We start from the raw sequence: 26,178 nt of genomic DNA, 5'->3' as shown, positions 1-26,178 counted from the left end.
AAGCAACAAGATTTTATTATTTTACAGCTTGTGGAACACGTACAAAAAAAAAGAAAGGAAGCATTAACTTCAAGAGAGGATAAGGCCAAAACAACAAACAAAACAAGCTAACTGGAATTAATGACCTGTAACTATACTAACAAAGAAAAAGAAAACAAATAACAGTTTTATACCCTAGCTCCCTTCCTAGCCCAAAACAGGAGAAAACAGGGTTAAACAGAAATGGCATCCACCTCCCTACAGCTTCCAAATCAACAATAACAAAACACAAGTAGGCAAACATTAAAGTAGCCGCTAAAAGAGATGGTAATAATAGCAACTACAAACTAACTAAAATAAAAAAAAGGTATTAAAGAATATCACAATGAATAAAGAAACAAAACTACTACAATAGCCAAAACAGAACACTAAGCAGCTCAACAACCACCAACTGAGACAACAGGCTGGGCAGAACACAGGCAACGCTCTGGAGAAAGCTCTTGGGGATACAGTACGTTCTCTCCTCTCTGTTAGCTGGAGCTCTGCTTTTATTCGGACTCTCTCTTGATTGGTAAGCAGGTACAGCTGGAAGCAATCAACTACCTGCCAGGCAGTTTGAGGAGAAATCATAAAAAAAAACACCGTCCGAGACAGGAAGAGGAGAGGGTTGTGGTCAGTGTATACAATAATAGGGCCCATATTACCGTTACCCACGTAGATCTCAAAATTTTGCAGTGCCAACAACAAGGCGAGAGCTTCCTTTTCGATGGTACTGTAATTTCTTTGGCACCTGGTGAATTTCTTTGAAAAGTGGCATACTGGATGTTCAATTCCCACTTTGTCAACACTGCCCCAGCACCCACCTGTAGCTTAAAAGGCAAATCAAAATTCGGAGCAGCACAGGAGCATGACATAACAGATCTTTAGCAGAATAAAATGCAGCTTCACTCTCATCATTCCACACAAACTTCTGTTCTGCTTTAAGGAGATCAGTTAAGGGTGTGACAACAGTAGCAAAGTTCTTACAAAGCCACGGTAGTACCCGGTCATCCCTAGAAAACGGCGCGACTCCCGCTTGTTACTTGGCTGTGGGAAAAACGATTATAGCCTGTATCTTAGCTTGCACAGGCCTCACTTGGCCCTGGCCAACTAATTTGCCGAGGTAGGTCACTCTTGCCTTAGCAAATTCACACTTACCTAAGTTTAAGGTAAGCTGGGCTTCCAGCGACCCCACCCGGTCAACACAGTCCTCATTTCGAGGAAGGAGGAAGTACAAAATCGCCACGAGCCATCAGGTTTGGGTACGAGCAAACACTGTGAACTCCACAGACTTTGACTTGGCACTGCAAAGCCGTGAGTCAACAAATATTCTACCTCCGTCTTCATAACCTGACGCTTATTGGGATTTGCACAGTAGGGATGCTGTTTGATAGGCCTGCATTCACCAACATCAATATCATGAGTGACCACGGTAGTTTGTGATGGTACATCATTAAACAGCATATGATACTTTTCAGTTAGCTGGACCACATGATCATACTGGGGGGCAGACAGATAAGATAGATGTGACTGCAGGTTAGGCAAGAGGGCAGAGTTAGACAGTGTATCACATGAAGCAAAGGCATCTTTACTCCAAAGACCATCTGAAAAAGGAGAGTACACAGAACTTTTGTTGCTGGAGGATTTCAAGAGTTGTGTTCCTGAGGGCATCGTAGTCCATATGAATGAACAAAAAGTGAGTAAGCTTGCTGAGGTGGCAGTTTTGGCAGACGAGTATGTGCTTACGCACAGAACTGTTTTTCCTTCTATGCGTTCTGTTAAAACTTTCTCCTCCGAGGAGAAATTAGCTAAGAATTTGTTGGTGGCTAACCCTGTTAAACCGATTTCAAAAGGCTCCAGGAAAATCGATGATAAGCGGGTATGTTTTTACTGTCTTGACCCAGGGCATCTTATTTCAAATTGCAAAGCCTGGAACAGAAAAACTCTGCTAAATCTAAAAGCGTAGCACTCGTTAATGCTGTTCCTGAGAGTTCTGTAAGGTTACAATTTGGCCCGAGTACTTTCAGTCCATTTGTAATAAAGAGCTCGGTAGCTCTTTCTGAAGATTCTGACTTTAGGCCAATCCTGATGCTTAGAGATACAGGAGCAGCGCAGTCCTTAATTATAGACAACGTGCTTCCATTCTCCGTGGATTCTTACACTGGTTCTAGTGTACTAGTCCGTGGGATTGAATTGGGCTGCATCTCACTTCCGCTGCATAGTATTTAAAGTCTGATCTTGTTTCTGGTTGCCTGAACATTGGTGTGCGATCACAACTGCCCGTCGAAGGGGTAAGCATGATTTTAGGAAATGATTTAGCAGGTGGCAAAGTCTTTCCTTCTCCAATTGTGTCTGAAGATCCTTATTTTGTCTGCTCTAAACAGCCTAATGCAACATTCTACTACTTTTCCGGCATGCGCCGTAACTCGTGCTCAATCACAGAAGTTTGAAAATGTGATCGATATCTCTGATTCCTTTCTGTCTTCCCCACAGACTTTAGAGAGTGAGCTCTATATCAGTCCTGTTTCGTCAGAATTAAGTGGCATGAGTAGTGAAGGTAAACTCCCTTTAAAAGTGAATAGAACCCAGTTAGCTGCTGAACAACGTTCTGATCCATCACTTGCTACATGTATTGGTGGTACTGTGGACAAGACCGTAATCCCTCAGATAACATTTGGTTATTTTTGGGATGATGTTCTCATGCGTTGGTGGAGACCACGTGCCACAGATGCAGAATTTTTGACTGTGTTCCGAATTGTGTTACCTGAGGCATACCGTAATCAGATTTTGAAATTGGCCCATGAATGTGTGTTCAGGACACTTGGGTGTCACGAAGACATATCATCGAATTGCCAGACATTTTTTTTGGCCGGGCATGAAAACTGCTGTATCTAGGTTCATATGCTCATGTCACGTCTGTCAGTTAAGTTCTTCAAAAGCCATGACCCTGCTTGCGAAGCACCACTTATCAAACAGTACCCGCTTTACCCTTGCGAACTCAGTAAAAGTTTAGTTAGGCAGCTTCGAACACAGCCTAAACTTCTGCCTGTACACTTCAGGGACTAATTCATAGGCACGGAGCACAGCGGATTTAACAGCATCATAATCTAACGAACTCTCAACTGGCAATGCCGCACATGCATCTTGAGCTTTGCCAGCAATATTGCTCTGCACCAAAAGAGCCCACAAATCCTTTGGCCAGTTCAATTTTGTGGCAATACGCTCAAATGCTACGAAGTATGCATCCACTTCACCTTCACGAAAGGGAGGGACCAATCTCACATACCTACTCACATCAAACGCCGTTTCTACTGGTGCAAAAGCACTGTCTGAGGGAGGACGAGACCTAGGCAAAGGAGTCGGCCTACTATGAGGAGTCGGAGCGTCGAGATCCAACTTTCGAAGCTTAATATCTCGATCTGCCTCAATTTCTAGAGCTCTCAACTTTAACCGAGGAGTTTCATACTCCTGCTTCTTGAGCTCAAGCTCTAATTCTTTTAAACGAAGTGCAGTCAAAGGAACAGAACTTGCATCACCACATTTACTAGGAGAAATCGACTGTTCTACCATAGCTTCCCCACCCACGTTAGGATCTATTAGCAAAATACCTTCTTGAACAAGCTTTCGGTACAACTCATCTTTGATATGCTGTTTCTTTGCCTCCTTGCTGACAGGAATATTTAAAAAAAACTCTAATCACAATCAGATCTTTTTTTCTACACCTGTCAAACTCTTCCACTGTCGGAGACAAAGTAAACTTAACCAAATCAAAATGTATACACTACCTCACCCACACAAGTTCGAAGCTGCTGAAAAACGTAACACCCAATAACAAAAAAATTAGGTTAAGAAAAATGAACTAATGTTCCACAAAATAATTGAATGAATGGACGAGCCCCCAATTGTTACGTCCAGCATATGTCTAGGGGTAAATGTGGATGCAACAAAAGTAAAATATTTTAAAGAGTGTTGCTCTGAGTCCTGCCACAGCACCACAAGCAACAAGTTGTCCAGAAAAAGATTTTATTATTTTACAGCTCATGGAACACGTACAAAAAAAGAAAGGAAGCATTAACTTCAGGAGAGAATAAGGCCAAAACAACAAACAAAACAAGCTAACTGGAATTAATGACCTGTAACTATACTAACAAAGAAAAAGAAAACAAATAACAGTTTTATACCCTAGCTCCCTTCCTAGCCCAAAACAGGAGAAAACAGGGTTAAACAGAAATGGCATCCACCTCCCTACAGCTTCCAAATCAACAATAACAAAACACAAGTAGGCAAACATTAAAGTAGCCGCTAAAAGAGATGGTAATAATAGCAACTACAAACTAACTAAAATAAAAAAAGGTAAGTATTAAAGAATATCACAATGAATAAAGAAACAAAACTACTACAATAGCCAAAACAGAACACTAAGCAGCTCAACAACCACCAACTGAGACAACAGGCTGGGCAAAACACAGGCAACGCTCTGGAGAAAGCTCTTGGGGATACAGTACGTTCTCTCCTCTCTGTTAGCTGGAGCTCTGCTTTTATTCGGACTCTCTCTTGATTGGTAAGCAGGTACAGCTGGAAGCAATCAACTACCTGCCAGGCAGTTTGAGGAGAAATCATAAAAAAACACGGAAAGAAGATATATATATATATATATATATATATATATATATATATATATATATATATATATATATATATATGTTTGTGTGTGTGTATATATATGTGTGTGTCTTTTTGGCCAAAAGGGGGTTTGAAAGGATGTGAAAAAGTATGAATGATGGTGTTATATGATATGAACGAGAGTATCTAACGAGACACTGAAGAAATTCCATCAGTTTGCCAAAACAGCTGTATACCAATTTGAATGTGGGCCCAGTAAAATAATGACCATGGATGAATTTGGTTAAGTTTCCTGGTCAGTACCTAGATCTTTGTTGTGACAGAAAGAAAAAAAGTGCCACACATGTGCAGCGTATAACATGGAAAGGCAGAGCAGAGCAAGCTTGTTCTGTCCACCCCACATCTAACTTTCTTTTCAGCATAACATTATGGAGCTGATTGTGTCAAAAGGATAAAATATTGTCGTTTTGACTGTAAACAAATAAGGTGGGTTGAGTGTTTTCCAGGTCAAAAGGCCTATGCTACCGAGCAAGATTGGCCTAGGAAATTATCCAGTAATATAGTGGAACTCCGTTTATAAAACAAACAGATAACTAAACTAGCAAATTGTTGAGAATAAAATTGAAATGAATTAAAAAGTAGTAAGGATGGTAACGATAATGGAGTAAAACCAAATTCTTAATTATATTATAGAAAATGGGCATTCACTCTTTTCTCATTGTAATGACAGCACTTGATTTGTGAGAGATCAAAAAGGGGCCAAGACAGCCCTCAACCCACATTACATTTCCACAGGTCATACCAAGAAGGATGACTAGCAAGATGAGAAAATTAGCATGCTAACAAAAAACTCTGAAATTTTCCATTCACAGGTGACAGCAGTTCTAGTAAGACCAATGAATGCTTCGCTCCATCAAAGTGAACCAGCAGTGTAGGGCAAGCTACTTGGAAAATGTAGTGAGCTAAGCTACCAGTTACTCTACAGTAAATGAAGCTTCACTACACTGAAGCTACCACCCTGGGAAATGTAGCAAGCTAAGCTACATCAACAGTAGCTTGCTACATCTAAGCTACTTTTAAAATTACATTTTTATGTTGAACACGTTTTATTACAAGTCAATGCTATCCCAGTGCTTAAAACTGTCAGTCAAACAGATAGGCAGGTGTAATTGTTTAGTTCAATGGACATTCTCGGTCAGTGTCATGTACTTGTCGAGGTACGGCCACGGCGACTCACTCCTCGAGATTAACTGTTCTCCGACCTCATCCTATGCCATCATTTCATCAAGTAATTTTTTGCGTGACTGGCCAAGGAGTGGTACCATCCGGAGCAGAAGGTGGCGGTAATGCATCATTAAGATGGTTGCTTGCTATCCACCGTAAACACGTACAAGATGAAGTAGCGCCGTCGCGTCTTACAGCGATCTTAGCAGTTGTATTTCCCAATTTGAGTTTTAGCTTCAGAAATGCTTGGGAAAATGTAGCTTGTGTGGAAGCTACCACACTACTTGGTAAAATAAAAAAAGAGCTTCGCTACTGAAAAGCTATTTGATTCAGAAAGCAGCGAAGCTAAGACCAAGCTACTGAGAAATGTAGTTAAACTAGTAGCTTCGCTGCATGTAGCGACGCTACTGCCCAACACTGTGAACCAGTGAGTGTGCAGTTATGATCTCAAGGGACAGCCTTACATTAATCAGCAAAACAGTTACAGAGTGACACCTGAGTTCACATCTCTAACCTTAATATATGCCAACCAGCTTCAACAACTCCACACAGCATGAAGTGATGGATGAAGGGCGTGCTAGTAACGACCCACCCTTGCCAACGAGGGAAAGACCATTGCAACGACTCGCAAAGAGTCTCCCTGGTGAAGATGGAATGAGAGAATGATGGGACTGCTAACAAGATCAAAATACTTGGGTGCAGATGTGGGCCCACCAACTATAATTGATGAAATTGATATTGTATTAGCAGACATACTGTATAATGCATTAGAGTAAGGATTAGAATAAGGCCTCTTGTCAACATTACCAGAAAATGAATCAGGATTATCTACCAGGGTTATGCTGACACATAAATTGTCTCTAGAAGAGGAAACAACAAATTAAGAAAAAAAAAACTAGAATAAAAAAAAGCTGATGAAAAAGACCCTGCAGATTATATAAATTAAATTGGTCAACCAAAAGGCATAAACTAATTTAATACAAGAGACGAAGTTACATTAAGGTTTGAATCAGTATTCATTTAAATTACAAAAAGAAAATATAAATGAGAGAATGGATTAATTACATACAGTACACTAAGCAAAGATTCATTAATTATATTGATAAGACTTTAACATTTAAAGGAGAGCAATTGGATGCAACAAGCAGAAGGACAAGAGAAATAGTATAGCTCTAGATCATTTGTAAACTGAAGAAGGAAAGTATGGGTTATGTTTGGGGAACAATGCTGTATTTATGTACCAAATAATACTTTTAGTGAAGTAATGATCAAATTGAAAAGGCTAAGAATAGTAGATAAAGCAAATGTTGGAAAAGATAATAAAATGTGAGATCGGTTTGATCCAAAGTTAGGAGCATGGGGAGCATAGTTAATAACTAAATTGGGAATGTTTTTTGGAATTGCATCATTGACAGGAGGATTACTATTTTACCGTGTACTTCCTTTATTAAGGTCAGTAGTCAAAGCCACAGCTTAGCAAATGGAAATTCAAAGATGTCAATATGATGGGAAATTGATTTTTGAGGGTAACCAAAATGGCCTCTACAGTGCACAAAAGATCTGGACTGAATATCAACTATGCTATTTTTGTGATGTTACATTCTTTATATTTTGATGTTTATTCCTCTTGGATTCTACATAACTGTGACAACCACAGGCAAGTGCTGAACCAATTTCAAACTCTTATAACATTGTTTTATTTTTAATGTGGGGTTAGGGAGACTGGATCTTTTACTCCATCCTAGTCAAGTATGATAACTGATGAGAATTGTGAAACTGCGCTCTAGGTAATAACAAATGATGGCGAGACTTACTTAGTCTCAAAGAGGGGAATGAAGAATATTTTTATTGGTCTATTATGTGAACTAATCAAGTATAATCAATGTGAATCTAGCTATTTATGTATCGAGTTATTCTGCTGTTATAATCATGCATTTGCTTTTGTGTAGAGGCCTGCCTGAGAATGGAATGTGCAGAGAGTAAAGGGTTCTAGTATATGGTGCAACTGCACACCCTATTTGGACACAAGACAAAATATATGATTAGACCTCCTTGGTGCAGACATTACAAAAATACATTATATGGTAAATTTGCATGTCCTGTTTGACATAAGACAAAATATGACTCAAGAACGAGTCAGTATGTTGTTCGTTATCTGGTTGGGCTCGTTATTCATCTTTATGTTTCTCTTCACATCAGTTCAGTCAGTGTACTGTTTGAGTAAATGAATTACTTCGGGATATTGGTTTGATTGAACTCAGAGGGAGTGTCAGCCACATTAAAAAAGTTAACAGCTTAAGTCATTTGTGGATTAATGAACAAGATATCCAGACTGATTTGTTTAGAACTCTCTCACACAGACATGGAAGAGAAGACAATGCTGAATAAAGTCTTAGTTTTTGCTATTTTTGGACCAAAATGTTTTTCGATGCTTCAGAATATTCTAACGGACCCTCTGATGTCACATGGACTACTTTGATGATGTTTTTCTTACCTTTCTGGACATGGACAGTAGACCGTACACACAGCTTCAATGGAGGGACTGAGAGCTCTCGGACTAAATCTAAAATATCTTAAACTGTGTTCTGAAGATAAAAGGAGGTCTTACATGATTGGAACAACATAAGGGTGAGTTATTAATGACATAATTTAGATTTTTGGGTGAACTATTTAATTACTTAATTGCAACGTATATCTTCTTTTAGTGAAGTAAACTGAATTAAGTTAAGAGTAATCACAACTATTAGTTTTATAACTTAAATGGTTTAAGTCAATTGGTTTCCTCAAACAGTTTGAGTTAACCTCACTTATCAGGTTTTTAAGGATATCTGTAGTCATTGAAGTGACATCTTTGGAAGCCAATGACTGGAGGTTGGCTGAATTTGCAAATTTGTAGGCTGGTTTCAGTTCTGCGGCAGTCATAGACTCGAGGTGAACAGAGATGCGGCTTTGTTGCAAAACTTACCTCAGAACACAAAACTCTCAATGGAAAAGAAAAGAAACTAAAGTAAAAGAAAGAAAAGAGTAAAGTTTGATGAGCCTAGGTTGATTTTCTCAAAAGCATGGCTAAGAGCATGAAGCAAAAAGTGATGAAAAAAAGCGGTGGTTAAAAGCCGACAAGGCAAAAAGCATAATTTGATTTCGTCCTGAGTTTTTAAACTGGGCATATGGACATATCCTAAATGGTGTCTTGACCGATTAGACATCATCTCAGGTAGGCATGCAACTATGTTTCTCCTCCCAATACATAAATCAACATGTTATCTTATCAGTTACATGGTCCGAATTTTCCTGCTCTTGCAGAGTATAATTTTGACATGATTTCTATAACTAGAATATACCATATTTTACAAAGTATTGATTGATAGATAAAGTATAGGATGATAGATAAAGGATAATTTTTTTCAAACTCATACATATCCAACATAAATATAATCCTAAAAACTATTCAATAGTTATTCAAAATATATGCACAATAAGTGATTAGGACATGATAGTCAAATGTGTGGGTTATACACATGATATAGAGTTATGCATAGAAGTGAAAGTTGCTCATAAGTTCTTTTAGCATCATTTTGGTGCATATATACATGTAAATGTGGTCTCTCTGCCATTCTGTGAATGTGAGGGTGTGTTCTGTGCCAAGCGGAGGTCAAAGGTGGACTAGAGGGAATATGATATTGTCATGTCGCACCTGACTTTAAGTCACAGGACCAGCCAAACTATGAAAAAAGTTTGACTTATAGTCCGGAAAATACCGTAGATATATTTTTGTTTTTGTGAAAACCTGTATCTCAACTGTAATTAAATCATTACAGTAAATAATTACAGTTTAATATGATATCATAGATATTGCCCTACCCTGCTCATATGGTATTAATTTATTTTAAATTATTTTTTGCAGGTCTTAAAAAAGGTCTTGAAAATGCTAAAAATTTAATTTTAAAATTCCTGCAGACAGATGTAGATTTGCACACTGCCAGCATCTAGAATGATTTTAATCAGCATTTTAGTGTTCATAACAGAGGGCTCTCTCAACTTGTTATATTTCACAGTTTATCATGATATCATATACAATATCTAAAATAAACACTTCCACCCACAAGTGCAATGTTACTTTCTTCATATAATTCAAAGTTTCACCCATTCCTTTTCAACCAAAACCCAATATATCACAAAACATACACTTGTTATACAGCGATCAATTCATTATTTCCAATCATGCCCTTATATATACATATGGGTGTATCGGAATGTCCAACACAGTCATCCGAGGTCCACAAGCCTCAGTAGTTAAAAAAGTGAAAAAGGTCAGTCTTATCTGTAGAGGCCAAGGTGGACCATGATGAAGTAAGAGGATGTCCAATGCTTAGTTGTTTGGTGAGTCGTTATTTCTCTCTTCAAAGGAATCACACAAGTGCTCCAGTAAGCAGGGTTTGTTTTGGTCCCATCACGTAGCTACATCCACACCTGAGGAACAATAGCTACATCCCCAAACCAATCCTCTAAAAGAAACACATCACACACATCAATTACTAAATAGATTCCCCATCCGTTCCCCCAAACATTTCACACAAACAATTTAACTTACATCTGAGCAGGAAACAATCAATTTCTCAAACAGGATTGGAAAGATAGTTAGCAAACAACCATATGGCATCATCAAACAGACCTTAGCACTTACTCTGATGCTTCCTGTTTTATCCCATACCATGTGCCCTCTCGCATCCGAAAAATCCGAAAATAGCACCCACCAGTCCTAAAAGATCCTGTGACAGGTGGTGACTGTTACATATCCATCCCCTCACGTTAGCACTGTTCCTATACTGCCAAAATACAGTTTCAAATTCTGTACATGGAAAGTATCTACCTGCTCTGGCTGATCCATAAATGCAATGGAGTAGTTAACAGGTCCAATATTTTTAATCACCTTAGCAGGACCTTTCCATATGGCCGCCAGTTTAGCCATAAAACCATCATCAGCACGCGAAAGAGGATGTGTACGAACCCATACCAAATCTCCTACTTGAAAGTAAATTTGTCTCCTATGAAGATTATAGTACTTGCGTTGTTTGCTCTGGGCCCTCTCAACATTCCTTTGCACAGTTTGAATTAGTTCTTCTGACATTTCCAGGATAGGGTAAGCTGGACTGTTTGGGTCAGGAGATCTAAGAACAGCTCTCTCCATAGGTCCCTTCAACTTGCGACCTAGTATGACTTCGGGTGGGGTGAAACCAGTACTTTCTTGCCACGCCGTATTGATAGCAAACTGAAATTCGGCTAACCATCTGTCCCACTGGCGATGATGGTCTTGCACATATGAGGCAATCATAGTTTTGAGTGTTCGATTTACTCGTTCAGTCAAATTAGTCTGAGGATGCGCAGTAGTAGTGAGTTTCTGGATGACATTCCATTGTTTACACATTAAACTGATAAGCTGTGAGATGAATTGAGTTCCTCGGTCAGACACTAAATACTGGGGAGTGCCCCATCTGTTGAAAACTTCTTCCACCAGAATATGCAAAATTTGTGGAGCATTAGCCACCCACAATGGAAACATTTCTACCCATTTTGTGCAGACGTTCATTCTGCTTCGGACTTCTAGGGAACGGCCCCATGAGGTCAATACCCAGCATATGCCCAGGTTCCAATACCTGGGTTGACTGCATGTGGCCAGCTAATTTTGAAACGGTCGGTTTGTACTTTTGACATACCTGGCACTCATTACAATGCTTCCATACATCAGACCGTATTGTTGGCCAGTAGCATACATCCACTAATCTTAACAACATCTTGAGTCTGCCGAGATGTCCACTCAAGGGATTGCCGTGAGCATATTTCAGAAATTCAGCTCTCAAAGTAGTAGGAACAACCAGTTGCAGCTTCCGGTCCTTGATATAGGTTTCTAAAAAGAAAACCATTCGTCGCAACATAATGTATACGATTATGGTCAGTAATAGAGGTTGACTGTACTTCAGCCATAAGCTTTTGAATTTCTGTATCCTCTCGTTGGGCTTTGTCAATATCTGACCATTCTATAGGAAAAGTTGCAAAGGCGTTTGAAGAATCCTTAGACTTTTACGGAGTGAGTAGATGAAGTGATGCCAACTCAGTGAAGCTGCTGGACAGGGTGTCTGGCACAACATTACATTGCCCTTTTCTGTACTTGACAAATTCTAATTCTTGCAGACAAATGCCCCAGAGTATCAACCTAGATGAACGTTTTGGATGGGTGAAAACCCAGGTAAGTGCAGCATGGTCGGTAATGGTCCACATCCGAGTAGCTCCTTTCTTTTTCAGTGCATGCAATGGTGCAACCTTCTCTGAGAAATTTGGAACAAATCTGTGGTACAAGCCTGCCATACCCAGAAATCTTTGCACTTCCTTCAGAGACTTTGGTACAGGGAAATGTCTAACAGCATTGACCTTGTCTTGATCAGTTTTTATTCCTTCAGCGGAAATCACATGTCCAAGAAATTTCAATGACTTCTGCATCGAGTTGCACTTTTGAAGATTCAGAGTTAACCCTGCCTTGAGCAAGCACTGCAACACTTTTCTCAGATGAAAAAGATGCTCTTGCTCAGATTGTGAGTACACTACAATATCATCCGTATAGACAAAGCAGTTTTTTCCCTTCTGCTTCTTTAACACAAACTCCATAAGACGTTGGAATGAGGCTGCTGAGTTTTTAAGGCCAAAGGGTAATGGTAAAAATTCATATAGTCCGGATTGTGTCACGAATGCCGTTTTAGGAATGCTTTCCTTGTCCATCTCCACCTGCCAATATCCACTTTTAAGACCGAGGGTACTAAAACATGCCGCTCCGTGCACTGACTCAAGGATGTCCTGGATCTGAGGCATAGTTTTGGCATTAAACCCTCTGAAATCAACAAAATCTTTCTTCTGGAATAGGTAAGACAATTAACAATGACAGCAATGTATCAGTCACAGGAGGAGTCAAGAAAGAAAATACTTCTTGATAATCACTGGTAGCAGGTAAAGTATACAGAACATTACCAACGTTCAACTTAATTCCAGAGGCTGCTCGAAAATCCAAAACCTAACACCAGGGGTATTGTGAGATCCTCATCTTTCATGACAAACAATTCAACTTAATGCATTCTTCACAACCCCATTTTCCCATCGCAGGCAATACTTGCCTATTGGCTTGACTAAAAGTTTGACCACGACTTGATTTTAGCTGTTCTTTATGTCCCAGATGCATCCAACAGGACTCCTGTATCAGATTTAGTGAGCTTCCAGTATCCACCAGGGCTTGAGAGTATCTTCCTCCGATCAACAGGGGTAACGTCAGGGTCTTTAAATGAGATTCACTTTTCAAAGGTTGTATAAGGTGAGTTGACGACGGATTTAACTTAGAAAGCAAATCTCATTCACATGGAGATTTTATTTTCTGGTTTTCGGCATTAACCTCTCTCCAATACCGTTTCCCTTCTTCAAAATCTCTCTCAATTTGCATTCCAGTTCGCATCAACTCACTCACATCCTTCACAGTTAATATAAGCAGGGTTTGTTTTGGTCCCATCACATAGCTACATCCACACCTGAGGAACAATAGCTACATCCCCAAACCAATCCTCTACAAGAAACACATCACACATATCAATTACTAAATAGATTCCCCATCCGTTCCCCCAAACATTTCACACAAACAATTTAACTTACGTCTGAGCAGGCAACAATCATTTTCTCAAACAGGATTGGAAAGAAACAACCATATGGCATCATCAAACAGACCTTAGCACTTACTCTGATGCTTCGTGTTTTATCCCATACCATGTGCCCTCTAGCATCCTCCTAGTGGCTAGGAAGAAAATAGCACCCACCAGTCCTAAAAGATCTTGTGACAGGCGGTGACTGTTACAAAGTTTAGATTATTTTTTTTTTACTTCCACATTTTTACTTTATTTCATGCAATGACTTTTTATGGCTTTAGCTTTAGTTAACTATAATAACTGTGATGTGGATATAATATCATCTTTGGACCAAAGTGTAACCTTCATGCATGTTTTTTTTAAAGCACATTATTACTTTACAGTCCATTTAAAAAATGATCTCTGATGTTGTAGGTGGGTCCCATGTATGAACGGCGATGTTATGTTAGTGTTGCTGTTCTGGACGGGCTCATTTATGCCATGGGTGGCTTTGATCGGAACGAAAGGCTCAGTTCAGCAGAACCCTACAATCCCAACACGAACCAGTGGACACTGACTGCATGCATGAATGACACAGAACAGAGGAGTGATGTCAGCGCCACCTCACTCTAGAGCCTCCACCAGTAGGACAGCTGAAATGCACAAATGGTGGACTATTTTATGAGAATACAGCAAATACACTGAACAAAATTATAAACGCAACACTTTTGTTTTTGCCCCCATTTTTCATGAGCTGAACTCAAAGATCTAAGACTTGCTAATGTCAATGCTGTGGATCAAGTGGCCCATGGTGGCGGTGGGGTTATGGTATGGGTAGACATATGTTATGGAAAAAAACACAGGTGTGTTTTATTGATGGCATTTTGAATGCACAGAGATACCATGAAGAGATCCTGAGGCCCATTTTTGTGACATTCATCCACGACCATCACCTAATGTGGCAGCATGATAATGCACGGCCCCATGTTGCAAGGATCTGTACACAATTCCTGGAAGCTGAACACATCCCAGTTCTCATGCATGGCCAGCATACTCACCAGACATGTTACCCATTGAGCATGTTTGGGATGCTCTGAATCAGCGTATATGACAGCGTGTTCCAGTTCCTGCCAATACCCAGCAACTTCACACAGCCGTTGAAGAGGAGTGAATCAACATTCCACAGGCCACAATCAACAACCTGATCAACTCTACACCCACCTAAAGGATTATTAGGAACACCATACTAATACTTTGTTTGACCCCCTTTCGCGTTCAGAACTGCCTTAATTATACGTGGCATTGATTCAACAAGGTGCTGAAAGCATTCTTTAGAAATCTTGGCCCATATTGATAGGATAGCATCTTGCAGTTGATGGAGATTTGTGGGATGCACATCCAGGGCATGAAGCTCCCGTTCCACCACATACCAAAAATGCACTATTGGGTTGAGATCTGGTGACTGTGGGGGCCATTTTAGTACAGTGAACTCATTGTCATGTTCAAGAAACCAATTTGAAATTATTCGAGCTTTGTGACATGGTGCATTATCCTGCTGGAAGTAGCCATCAGAGGATGGGTACATGGTGGTCATAAAGGGATGGACATGGTCAGAAACAATGCTCAGATAGGTTGTGGCATTTAAACGATGCCCAATTAGCACTAAGGGACCTAAAGTGTGCCAAGAAAACATCCCCCACACCATTACACCACCACCACCAGCCTGCACATTGGTAACAAGGTATGCTGGATCCATGTTCTCATTTCTTTTCCAAATTCTGACTCCACCATCTGAATGTCTCAACAGAAATCCAGACTCATCAGACCCGGCAACATTTTTCCAGTCTTCAACTGTCCAATTTTGGTGAGCTTGTTCAAACTGTAGCCTCTTTTTCCTATTTGTAGTGGAGATGAGTGGTACCCGGTGGGGTCTTCTGCTGTTGTAGCCCATCCGTCTCAAGGTTGTGCGTGTTGTGGCTTCACAAATGCTTTGCTGCATACCTCGGTTGTAACAAGTGGTTATTTCAGTCAAAGTTGCTCTTCTATCAGCTTGAATCAGTCGGCCCATTCTCCTCTGACCTCTAGCATCAACAAGGCATTTTCGCCCACAGGACTGCTGCATACTGGATGTTTTTCCCTTTTCACACCATTCTTTGTAAACCCTAGAAAAGGTTTTGCGTGAAAATCCCAGTAACTGAGAAGATTGTGAAATACTCAGATCGGCCGTCTGGCACCAACAACCATGCCACGCTCAAAATTGCTTAAATCACCTTTCTTTCCCATTCTGACATTCAGTTTGGAGTTCAGGAGATTGTCTTGACCAGGACCACACCCCTAAATGCATTGAAGCAACTGCCATGTGATTGGTTGATTAGATAATCGCATTAATGAGAAATTGAACAGGTGTTCCTAATAATCCTTTAGGTGAGTGTAAGTTAGGGAGATGTGTTGCACTGTGTGAGGCAAATGTTGGTCATACCAGATACTGACTGGTTTTTCGGACCCCCCAATACAATAAAACTGCACATTTTAGAATGGACTTTTATTGTGGCCACCCTAAAGCACACCTGTGCAATAATCATGCTTTCTAAACAGCATCTTGGTATGCCACACCTGTGAGGTGGATAGATTATTATTAGGAGAAGTGCTCACTAACACAGATTTAGACAGATTTGTGAACAATATTATTAAAAATAGGCCTTTTGTGTACATAGGTAAGTCTTAGATCTTTGAATTCAGCTCATGAAAAATGGGGCAATGTTGTGTTTATAATTTTGTTCAGTATAAGAATCAGAATATCGTATGAAATATACTGAGCCTTGTTTTTTCTGAACAATCTGCAACAGTTAAGTGAAAGGCTTTAGTCACGGACATCGTGCATACTATATTTGTGTGTGTTTGGCAGGTTTATATCTGTGGTGGTTTTACTAGGACAGAGCGTCTCTTGCTGAAAGCTTAAACCCCGAATCAAACCGGTGGACTCTTATTGCTGGCATGAGGAGCCGCTGCAGCAGTGTAGGTGTGACTGCTTATGGGCATTTAGTCTATGCTGTGAATATTAAACACACATCAGTGCTACGTTTAAATCATTGCCATACTATTATACTATTAACTTTTTATTCATATTTTGCATTTTAATAGTTTAACATTTTATATATTTTCTGGTTTTTATTTTCGTTCAAAATGTAATCATTTTGTACATCATTTTAATTAAACAAATTTAAAAAAATTATTTTTGTCTATACAGTTTTTCAAAAAAATTTATTTCAGTTTTAGTTTATTTTAGTACCTCAAGTTAAACTAAATGAAAATGAAAAATGTTGCCTTGCTAAACTATCTGAAATAAAATAAGTTTTTAAATAGTTATTTATAATGTATTTCATTTCAAGAACAATTTATGTTAATAGTCTTAGTTACACCCTTACACACGTGTATAATCATGGAAGCAATCACAGTTTAAAGGCTGCACGTATGTAAATGCATGCATGGATGTGCGCACAAATACACAGAATCCATAACTAAAAATGTGTTTTTTAAAGGTTTACCTAATTCCAAGAGTTGAGACATTTTATATTGTGCATTATTATGTTTCATTGAAGTGTTTAATCAATATTTAGATTTATTCATATAACATGATTTCATTTCCTTTTTACCTTCCTCAAAATCCAGGTGGTTGATGATCAGTTGTCGGGGGATTTAATGGACTATCCACAACTTCTGAAGTGGAGCACTTCGATGAGAAGACAAACTAATGGTAACATCCACAAACACTAAATCAGATCATGTTACACTGCACAAGCTAATGCCTCCAAGTAAGGCCTAACTGGCCCAAAAAGTAAAAGAACACTTAATATCCACTGTAAAGAAATGACAGTGATTTTAATGGTAACATTTTTTTAAAATGCTACATTACAAACCTGTTAAATGGTTTACAGTAATTTACTGTAAAATTTACATGGAAAAAACATTCCAAAACTCCCAGAATTCTCTGCGTTGCATTTAAAATTTTGTTTGAATTTTATGTTTTTTCTTTGAAATAACTATGTTTCTTCTTATTTTTTTCTTATTTGTTATGTTTATTAGGATTGTATGTTAAATATAATGTTGTAAAATTAATGTTTATTGCATATTTTGGTTTAATGAGTCACCATGATGGTGTTTAGTGTTTGTGGGAAAGACACTGTGCACCTTCAAAGCATGTTATTATTTAAAAGCTGTTTGTTTTGGTTCATCATGTGACTTTTTCATCACCACCTGCATTTGGTGGTTATCAGTGTATCACAAAGGTTCAAAACAGATTTCAGCACTCCAGTAGATTGGTATATTAACCTAATATCAGGTAATGAATTCATGGGATCTAACTGTGAATTTAAGGTAAAACTGTGAAAACTAAAATGTTGTTACTGTATTTTTTGGGTAGAATTCTCACAGCCACAGTTATCGTTTTTATTTACTGTAAAATGTACAGGGTTTTTTTTTTTACAGTAAAATAGTTGACTATATTTCTTTGCGTTCACAACACGTTTTCCGCTGTCTCCACAGGTTTCATGTCAGTAGAATGGTTGTTTCCCGCAGTGCTCTGAGTTGTTGTGTAGTGTCAGGATTACTAAACACTGCACAGTGTGCTGCCCAACGAGACGCAGTCCAGACACAAGAGTCCTCTGACAGGGAATGAGCTGCTTTCTCACATCCTCACGTCATTTGTAATGTCTCACTTTTTTTTTTTCTTTGGTAATCTTTAATCTAAATCTGAAGATTTTCTTGCGCTCTGGATTGATGTTTCTTCTCTGATGACATCAGTTTGACGGTTCGGGCAGAATATGCTTAAACCTCCCCTCCAACAAGATGAGAGGAGGAGTGCTAAAATAGACCCTGCCCTCTTTTAAATATTACCTTTCAGATGGAAATACATTAACATACGGAAATAAAGTCAGCTGCAACTTCTGGTTCTTAAGCCGGATCAGTCAGAGGAGATATAGCAACTAACTTAAGAACAGTCTGTCATTTTACAACATTGGGCAGAATTTGCCTGTCCACCTTATACATTTCATGAGTCAATTATAGTTCTCATTTGTTAGCAACATACTTTTTTGATCATTTTTGTCAGTGGCAAAATATAATACTTATTTTTAATGTCTTACTTGTTACAATTTTTTTTTAGTTTTATTTCAATTTAAATTATTATTACAGTATAAATGATGAATAAAAAATTCATTTTTTAAATGAAAGAAAAGAAATCTGTGGAATGTGTGAATTCTGCAAAATTGGGAATTTTTTTAAAAAATGTTTAAGAATTACTGTATTTGGCTTTCATTGAGATTATTATTATTTCCATTTCATAAAGCTGCTACTAGACAGGTAAGGTCATAATTTTATAATGACATGACATTTCAAAATGGGAACAGAGACTTTTAGAAAGACTCCGATACAAATTATTAAAATTAGTATTAAGAACTGTGAACTGGAAAAGGAAAATGACCACCCATTTATGTTATCTGATGATTATGTGAACATCATGCCAACAAAACCATGCCATTCAAGTACACAGACCATGCGTCGTAGCAGATTTGATCCGTCTCAACATTAATTTCTCTGATGATAATAATAATAATTCATTAGATTTATATAGCGCTTTTCTAGACACTCAAAGCGCTTACATAGACAGGGGGTATCTCCTCATCCACCACCAGTGTGAAGCATCCACCTGGGTGATGCGACGGCAGCCATATTGCGCCAGAACGCGTGCACGCACGCACACTGATGGAGAGGAGACGGAGTGATAAAGCCAATCAGCAGATATGGGGATTGTTAGGAGGCCAATGGGTGAATTGAGCCAGGATGCCGAGGTCACACCTCTACTCTATTCGAAAGACATGCTGGGATTTTTACTGACCACAGAGAGTCAGGACCTCAGTTTAATGTCTCATCTGAAGGATGGTGCTTGTTGACAGTATCGTGTCCCCGTCACTACACTGGGGCGCTAGGACCCACACAGACCACAGGGTGAGCACCCCCTGCTGGCCTCACTAGCACCTCTTCCAGCAGCAACCTAGTTTTCTCAGGAGGTCTCTCATCCAGGTACTGACCAGCTCAACCCTGCTTAGCTTCAGTGGGAAACCGGTCTTGGGCTCCAGGGTGATATGGCTGCCGTAGAATACGGCTGATGAAGATGGGTCCTCTGCACAATCTGACTCTTCTGCAGTCTAGATTTAAACAGCTGGTCTATTCGGGCCAGAGGATAAAGACAGTATTTTGACATTTTATTTCCCCGTTGAATACTGCAAAGCTGCTTTGACACAATATGCATTGTAAAATGCACTATATTGTAGTATTGTAGTATTGTAGTATTGTAGTAAATCAACTCCTAGCACCACAGTCTGAAGCAAGATAACCAACCAACTCTTTCACAGAACAGTTTTCAGCATCAACACCATTAGAACAATTATTGACAATTTCAGAAGAGGTTGTCAAATTTGGGGCAAGTAATCTAGATTGATAGTAAAAGAGATGCACAGCCTGACCAACACATGTAAACCCATGATAGTAATCATGATTATAAGATCTATGGATTTAACTTTCAATCTTCCTGCAACTTGTGTGAATGTGTGTGTGCGTGCGTTTATGTGTTAGATTAGTTTATATGTCTTAGATTTATCGAATAAAGCCTTATTCATATTGAAAAGAGAAGTATCTTGTGTTTTGCGCTTACAAGTTAATATCTTAAACTGCCGATCTTGTTACTGTGCTAATTGATAGTGTTTCACTATAGTTTGGATATTAATATCCAGCGCAGATTTGATGTTAAACGGCTCGTTCAGTGACCAGCCGTGAAACAGTGATTCTGTTCAATTCCCTTTAAAATCTTTCATGATTCCCTCTGAGCTAAATTGACCTGTTTCCCTTACAATATAAATAACTTGACTAATGATGCAGTCTCTCACCATACACCACTAGAGTACTTCTGAAAGATTGTGTCAGAAGATATGATCAAGGCTCTGACATCTACTGTGAACTTGAATGACTACAGTTATAAAATCATTGTGAGACTATGGGAATTGAACATGGTTATGAACAGAGCTAGAAAAATACATATCAAAAACTGTGAATGAGTTCATACACTGTGATTTCCATCACCTCAGACGAGCCGTCAGTGTCCTCCTGAACTCCATATAAATGCAGCGGTCGCTGGCTGAATCCTCCAGGAATGAACTGGGCTGTATAATGCGGTGTCACTCCTGTTGATAAACTGTGTGTGAACATGACCAGATGAAACACTCAGAAGAGGAGTGACACCACATTCTGCAGTGTGAATGTGAACCTGGATGAATATCAGTGAACCCGGAGTGATCTTTTGGCTGTATTTGATGAGAAGAACACAGCCAGTGGTTCTGCACCTTTCTCAGTCTACAGCCCCAGTTGACCAAAACAGTATTCTAAAGATTGTATGTTATTGAATAAAATTTTTAGTTATTTAGGAAGAAAAGCAAATACAGCTTTTTAAAAGCATTTTAGATCGATTTAATATATAAAAAATGTGTATTCATTTTGATGGTTTTTACATCATCCCACACCCCCTTGAAAGTTAGTGGAGGCCCCCGAATGGACACCGGCCCCTGTGTGAGAACCACTGGACTAGCCAAAATAAAGTTAATTTATATTATTACATGACTTAAAACAACACAACAGACAAGTTTCAAGATATCTTCACACAGCCGTTTTTCATTATTAATGTCTCATGTCTTTGCATCACCTTCGTAAATACAGGAATAATAATAAAAAAATAAAAAATAAATAAAAAAACACACACGTAAACAGCCAGCTTCAAATATCTGAGGATTCAGTGAAATCATACACATGATTTCTCAAGAATGAGTAAACGAGAAGTTGAAGGGAGTGAGATAAATGAAGGTTCAGGAAGTCTCTTTCATCAAGAAAGAGGAGCGTTTGACCAACAAGATAACAAATATATACATTTTTAAATTCATTACAGTGTAGCACATTAAGATATTCACAGAGTTTTTATGCTGCTCTTCAGGGAAACTGCTAGCATGGCACTTTACTACAGTTTCCTCTGTCTATGTGCTTCAGTTTCTATACCAGTTTTGAAAAACCACAGTAGCGCAAGAGTTTATCCCCCATTTATTCCAACCTGTCTGATTCAGACACTAATAAGACATAAAGAAGTCACACACACACACACACACACACCAATGAGTCAGCACAGCAGACTGGGGGGATTCACTAGGAATGAATCACGAGCACCGACGCATCACCTGCACAGGTTTAGGATTTGTGCAGATCATCTAAAGGCCCTGACCCACCAAACCGACGTCAAAGAACTAGCGGCGACTAAAGCTGGCGGTCTTGTTTGTCTGGGCTACAATATTGGGCTTGAACACACTGCAAGCCTACAGCCAATGACAAACTAGCAGGTACAGTCTGTGTCTGCATGAGAGGAAATAACTGTACCATCAGGAATCAAGGGAATATATTCATCATTCAAAAAGGGAAACCGAAACTAGGACTGCCTATATACAAACCATGATTTGCTTGCTTTGATCGATTTCTGTTTATTTTTTATTTTTTTGAGCATCAAGCTGAACAGCTAATCAGAGTTCTGTGTCTCACTGACATTGCCAATGCAGACGGACACCAGTTCAATACATTACAATGCATTAGATGCGTTCTCCCCATAAGTTATGGCCGATAACAAGTATTGTTTTTAACTCTTTTAAACCAAATCTGTGATCTCTAATACCCTCCAAAAATCAGATGGCGGATGTACACTGCACATAACAAATTTAGCATGTCGCACTGAATGCCAAACCTCACGCATCTATATCTCATTGTATATTTTGGGCTGAAGGTGCCATCTACAATGAGCCTACTTGACTCAGAAATTAGGCATTTTCAAGATGTTTCATGTTCAAGATTTGACCGGTTTTGAAGAGGTTCAACCATTTTGTGAATTCACCCCCAGAATGCTGCATCTGTTCTGGATATGCAAGACGAATAGCAATAATAAAAAACATATTCAGAGTCAAGAATGATTGGGTTTATATCATCTTTCTTCCTGTGCGTCCTGGCCCCTAAACAGTACTCTCTTTAACCCACTCGGAGCTCTCAGTGGTGCCTTTGCTCCCGCAGCTGTCCCTGTCCTCGTCACACTGCAGCAGCATGCCGTTCACCGACAGACTGCGTTTAGTCCAGATGCTGCTGATCCTGCGCGGGTACGAGCACAGCTGCTGTGCCGTCGACACCGTGAAGTCACCCATGTCGAACGAGTGGCTCCTCTTGGGTTTGGAGTCCAGAGGTAACATGAGCAGCTTGCTAAGCCGTGAGTCCAGCGTCCGGCCCAACAGAGGCTCCTTGTCAGTCGGGCCAGCCGGGGCCGAAGCAGCAGCTGCAGTTACCGGGCCCTCAGGTGATCGCGGCTCCTTGGTCTGGCCCCGAAGCTCCAGCGATGTGAAGGCCCCTAGAAGCTGGTCTAAGTTGGTGCGAGGCCTAGGAGGCGCAGACCTCCAGATGTTGGCGAGGGCACTGTTGGGGCTGTAGGACGTGGGATCTGCTGAACCTGAGGAGGAAGAGGAGGAGGAAGAGGACATGCTGCTCTGGAGCGAACTGCACTTGAATTCAACCGCTTCATCCTGCATGCTGGCTTTGGGCTTGGGTGCCAGCAGAGGCACTCCGTTCTGCCCCGGCCTCCCTCCGTTGGTCTGAGAGTACGTCTCACTGACGTTGCTCAGCTTGCTGACAGGGGTTTCGCTGCCCCCTCCGATGTCCCCCGCCTTGTAGCGCACCATCAGGATGACGATAAACACCAGCAGCGTGGCCACGATCACGCCACCCACCACCAGGATCATGGTGCCGCCCAACAGCTGCCCGTGCAGAGACTGACACTGCGGGTACAGGTCCCTGGTGTAGAACTGCACACAGCCCACCACATTAGTGGCAGTGAGTGTGGTGGCCGAGTCGTCCCAGGCGGCCAGCACACACAGGTCATACAGAGTCCCAGACACCAGGTTAGTGACATGGAAGGCCTTGCTGGAGGGAGGAATCATCCTGCAAACACACAACCACAGACTCATTTAACACCGTTCACATCATCTCAATCAATATCCACACTGTGAAAGTTCAGTATTCACTACACTGATAAATCTAGTTAGGTTGCCTTAAAAAGTGAAATAGGAAAAGTATGTTGTATTAACAGATGCTTAGTATATTTCACTTACACAAGAGTTCTAATAACTAAATAATAACTGTAGGGGGTACTTGATAACTTATTTTAGATTTACTCTTGACTTAGCATAGCTACTAAAATGATTGACTCTGAGAGTGCATTGCAGTATGAATAAATTATGCAGTTGCTTTGTTTTACTGTTTTTTTCTTTTCTTTTTTGTGTGCAAATCACAAGATTTGCTGTCTTGTGCCAACAGTAGCACAACAAAAGGAGCAAATAAATTTGTTATTGTTTCAATTAATAAAAATAAATACAATTTAAATGTAAAATTTAAAGTTTGTGTGTGACAAGCATGATCGATTGGAAGAGATTAACACAAGTATTAAGAAAAAGTCGAGCTAATGAATTAATTAGAAATCAGGCATCTCCAAAAGCTACTAGCTCTCTTCCCTCGAAAGCAAATAACTGTTTTCATGTTGTATCGCTGCAGCTATAGGAAAGGAATTAATATTAATAATATTAATGAAGTGCACAACCAAAGGGAGCACTAATCACTATAATGGCGAATTCAAACAAAAACATTTTAGGAAAATCAACATCAGTTAAAGTCAGTTTATGTGATTTCCTTCAGTTTTTTTCAGTTGTACTGAGAATTTAACATTCAAGATGACTTTTGGAAATGAGTGAATACAACTAGAGAAAGAGAACCGCAGAAGTGGAGGAAATGAATGAAAAAAAAATCTTCTTCTTTGACAAAACTGCACTTATAACTGCACCAATAAATTAATCTTAACTTGGGTTTCTGAGTAAGCAAGGAAATGTATGTGAATAGTAAAGATAACTATATTTTTAGACAATTAAGTAAAGCTAACTAAAAACTGTCAGAAGAACTGCTGGATTTTGACTTGCCTTTCCATTCACTGATCTTTCTATACAGATTATATCTATTATAAATCAGTGTTTCTGCAATGTTTCAGATCTAAATAGTTTTCCACCCTGTTCTTAGTGCCCAGAACTCATAATTACAATATTTCCAAAGCATTATTAATTTAGCAGATGCTTTTTTCATGCAGAGCAGGGAACGAGAGGAAATTCAGACAACAGCAGATGCTACAGTGCACTTTGCACTGACATGTCATCTGAAATTATGAAAAACTACTTGAAATCTGACCTGATATCAGGCATGTGAAACACACACACACACACACACACACACACACACACACACACACACAACATTATTCCAAACCACAGTGGCTGAGAATCCAATTTAAATCAGATTTTAAAAATGTGCCAGATTAGATTTCAAGCATTAGATCACACTTGGGACGTGGACGTGTGACGTCAATAGCCCAAATGCACTATTTTTGCTCTTTCTCCATAAACTGCTGCCGTCTGATGCTTACTGCACACAAAGAGGGCAATGTCTGAATGAGATTTGTTCCACTCTGATTGATTGCTGGTTGTGGAAAACAAGAAAACATTTTAGGGAAAGACCTACTGTAGTTACTGGATTTGCCAATATTAGAGGTATGAATTACATGTTAAAAATCTTGTTAAAAATGAAGCATTTGACATCCACAATTAGTGCTTTGTATTGTTCTTTGAGTTACTGCATTCATTACTTCTGGACACGCTGACATTAATAATAAAAAAAAAAAAGTCTGTGCATAAAATATATGTTCATTTCTTTCTGTTTGCATGCTTCTTATCTTGATATCAACTATTCATACAAGAAGCTACAAACTAGAGCAGATTTGACGCTAGTAGTCAAACATCCAAAAGTGTTGCTCAGTTGTCCTCTCAACACGACTGGACAGCTCTTATTTTTATGTGAACTTCACTTGAGTTCTTCCCTGCTGAGATGACAGCTAACAGTAATTGGCTTTATTTCTTCTGCCCATCTGTGCTGCTGCCACGAGCAGATGGCCTATCCTATATCACAGATGTATATGGATAAAGAAACCATCTTAAGCCATGGTGCAAGAACATAAAAACAGTGTAAGAATGCGGGAAGTGTTTATTTAGGAGTGTGTGTGTCTGAGGCCTGCAGTAGTCAGTACTGCACTAGAGACGTGTGTACAGGCGGACCTCCTTTAATACACCCATACAACATCTCCTGTTACTTTAACCAGGGTCCTCCATCATGGATAAACGTGCTAGCTTCAGGATGCCAGGGCTTTTCTTCCTTTAAATCTAGCTAGATTTCATTTCTGTGAAGATTGTTTTAGGTTTCAACGGAAGGCCGTGTGAACATCGGCTGCTTTTAGGAGTCTTTGCTAGAGCTGGATCACTCTACTGATTTATCGTCAGTGTGGTTTGTTGTTAACGTTTTCTCATATTCCTCCACCTCTAATGCTAATCCGTTTTAGGCTGTCGGCATGCACAGGTTAATTGTGTTTGATTAGAACAGAATGAATGGTGACGCTCTTCTCAGATTTCCTGTAAACTATCAGCATGAGCTCATTAAATAAAGC

The 26,178-nt window shown here is 39.5% G+C and overlaps 1 protein-coding gene and 1 pseudogene across 1 annotated transcript in view; one reads left to right on the top strand and one right to left on the bottom strand.

Annotated features, from left to right (window-relative positions):
- The window catches only part of LOC127983832 (uncharacterized), a 329,002-nt pseudogene that overhangs the window by 59,933 nt on the left and 242,891 nt on the right, over positions 1-26,178 (top strand).
- Positions 21,015-26,178, bottom strand: part of LOC127983821 (leucine-rich repeat and fibronectin type-III domain-containing protein 2-like) — a 57,403-nt gene continuing 52,239 nt past the window's right edge. Inside the window, exon 4 of the mRNA XM_052586170.1 lies at positions 21,015-23,582. Within this exon, the coding sequence (XP_052442130.1) occupies positions 22,610-23,582 (973 nt within the window). The 3' untranslated portion in view covers positions 21,015-22,609. The remainder of the gene's footprint in view (positions 23,583-26,178) is intronic.

The sequence above is a fragment of the Carassius gibelio genome, chromosome B20 (assembly GCF_023724105.1).
Source record: "Carassius gibelio isolate Cgi1373 ecotype wild population from Czech Republic chromosome B20, carGib1.2-hapl.c, whole genome shotgun sequence".
NCBI classification, from domain to species: Eukaryota; Metazoa; Chordata; class Actinopteri; order Cypriniformes; family Cyprinidae; genus Carassius; species Carassius gibelio.
This window is presented reverse-complemented; position numbering and strand designations above follow the sequence as displayed.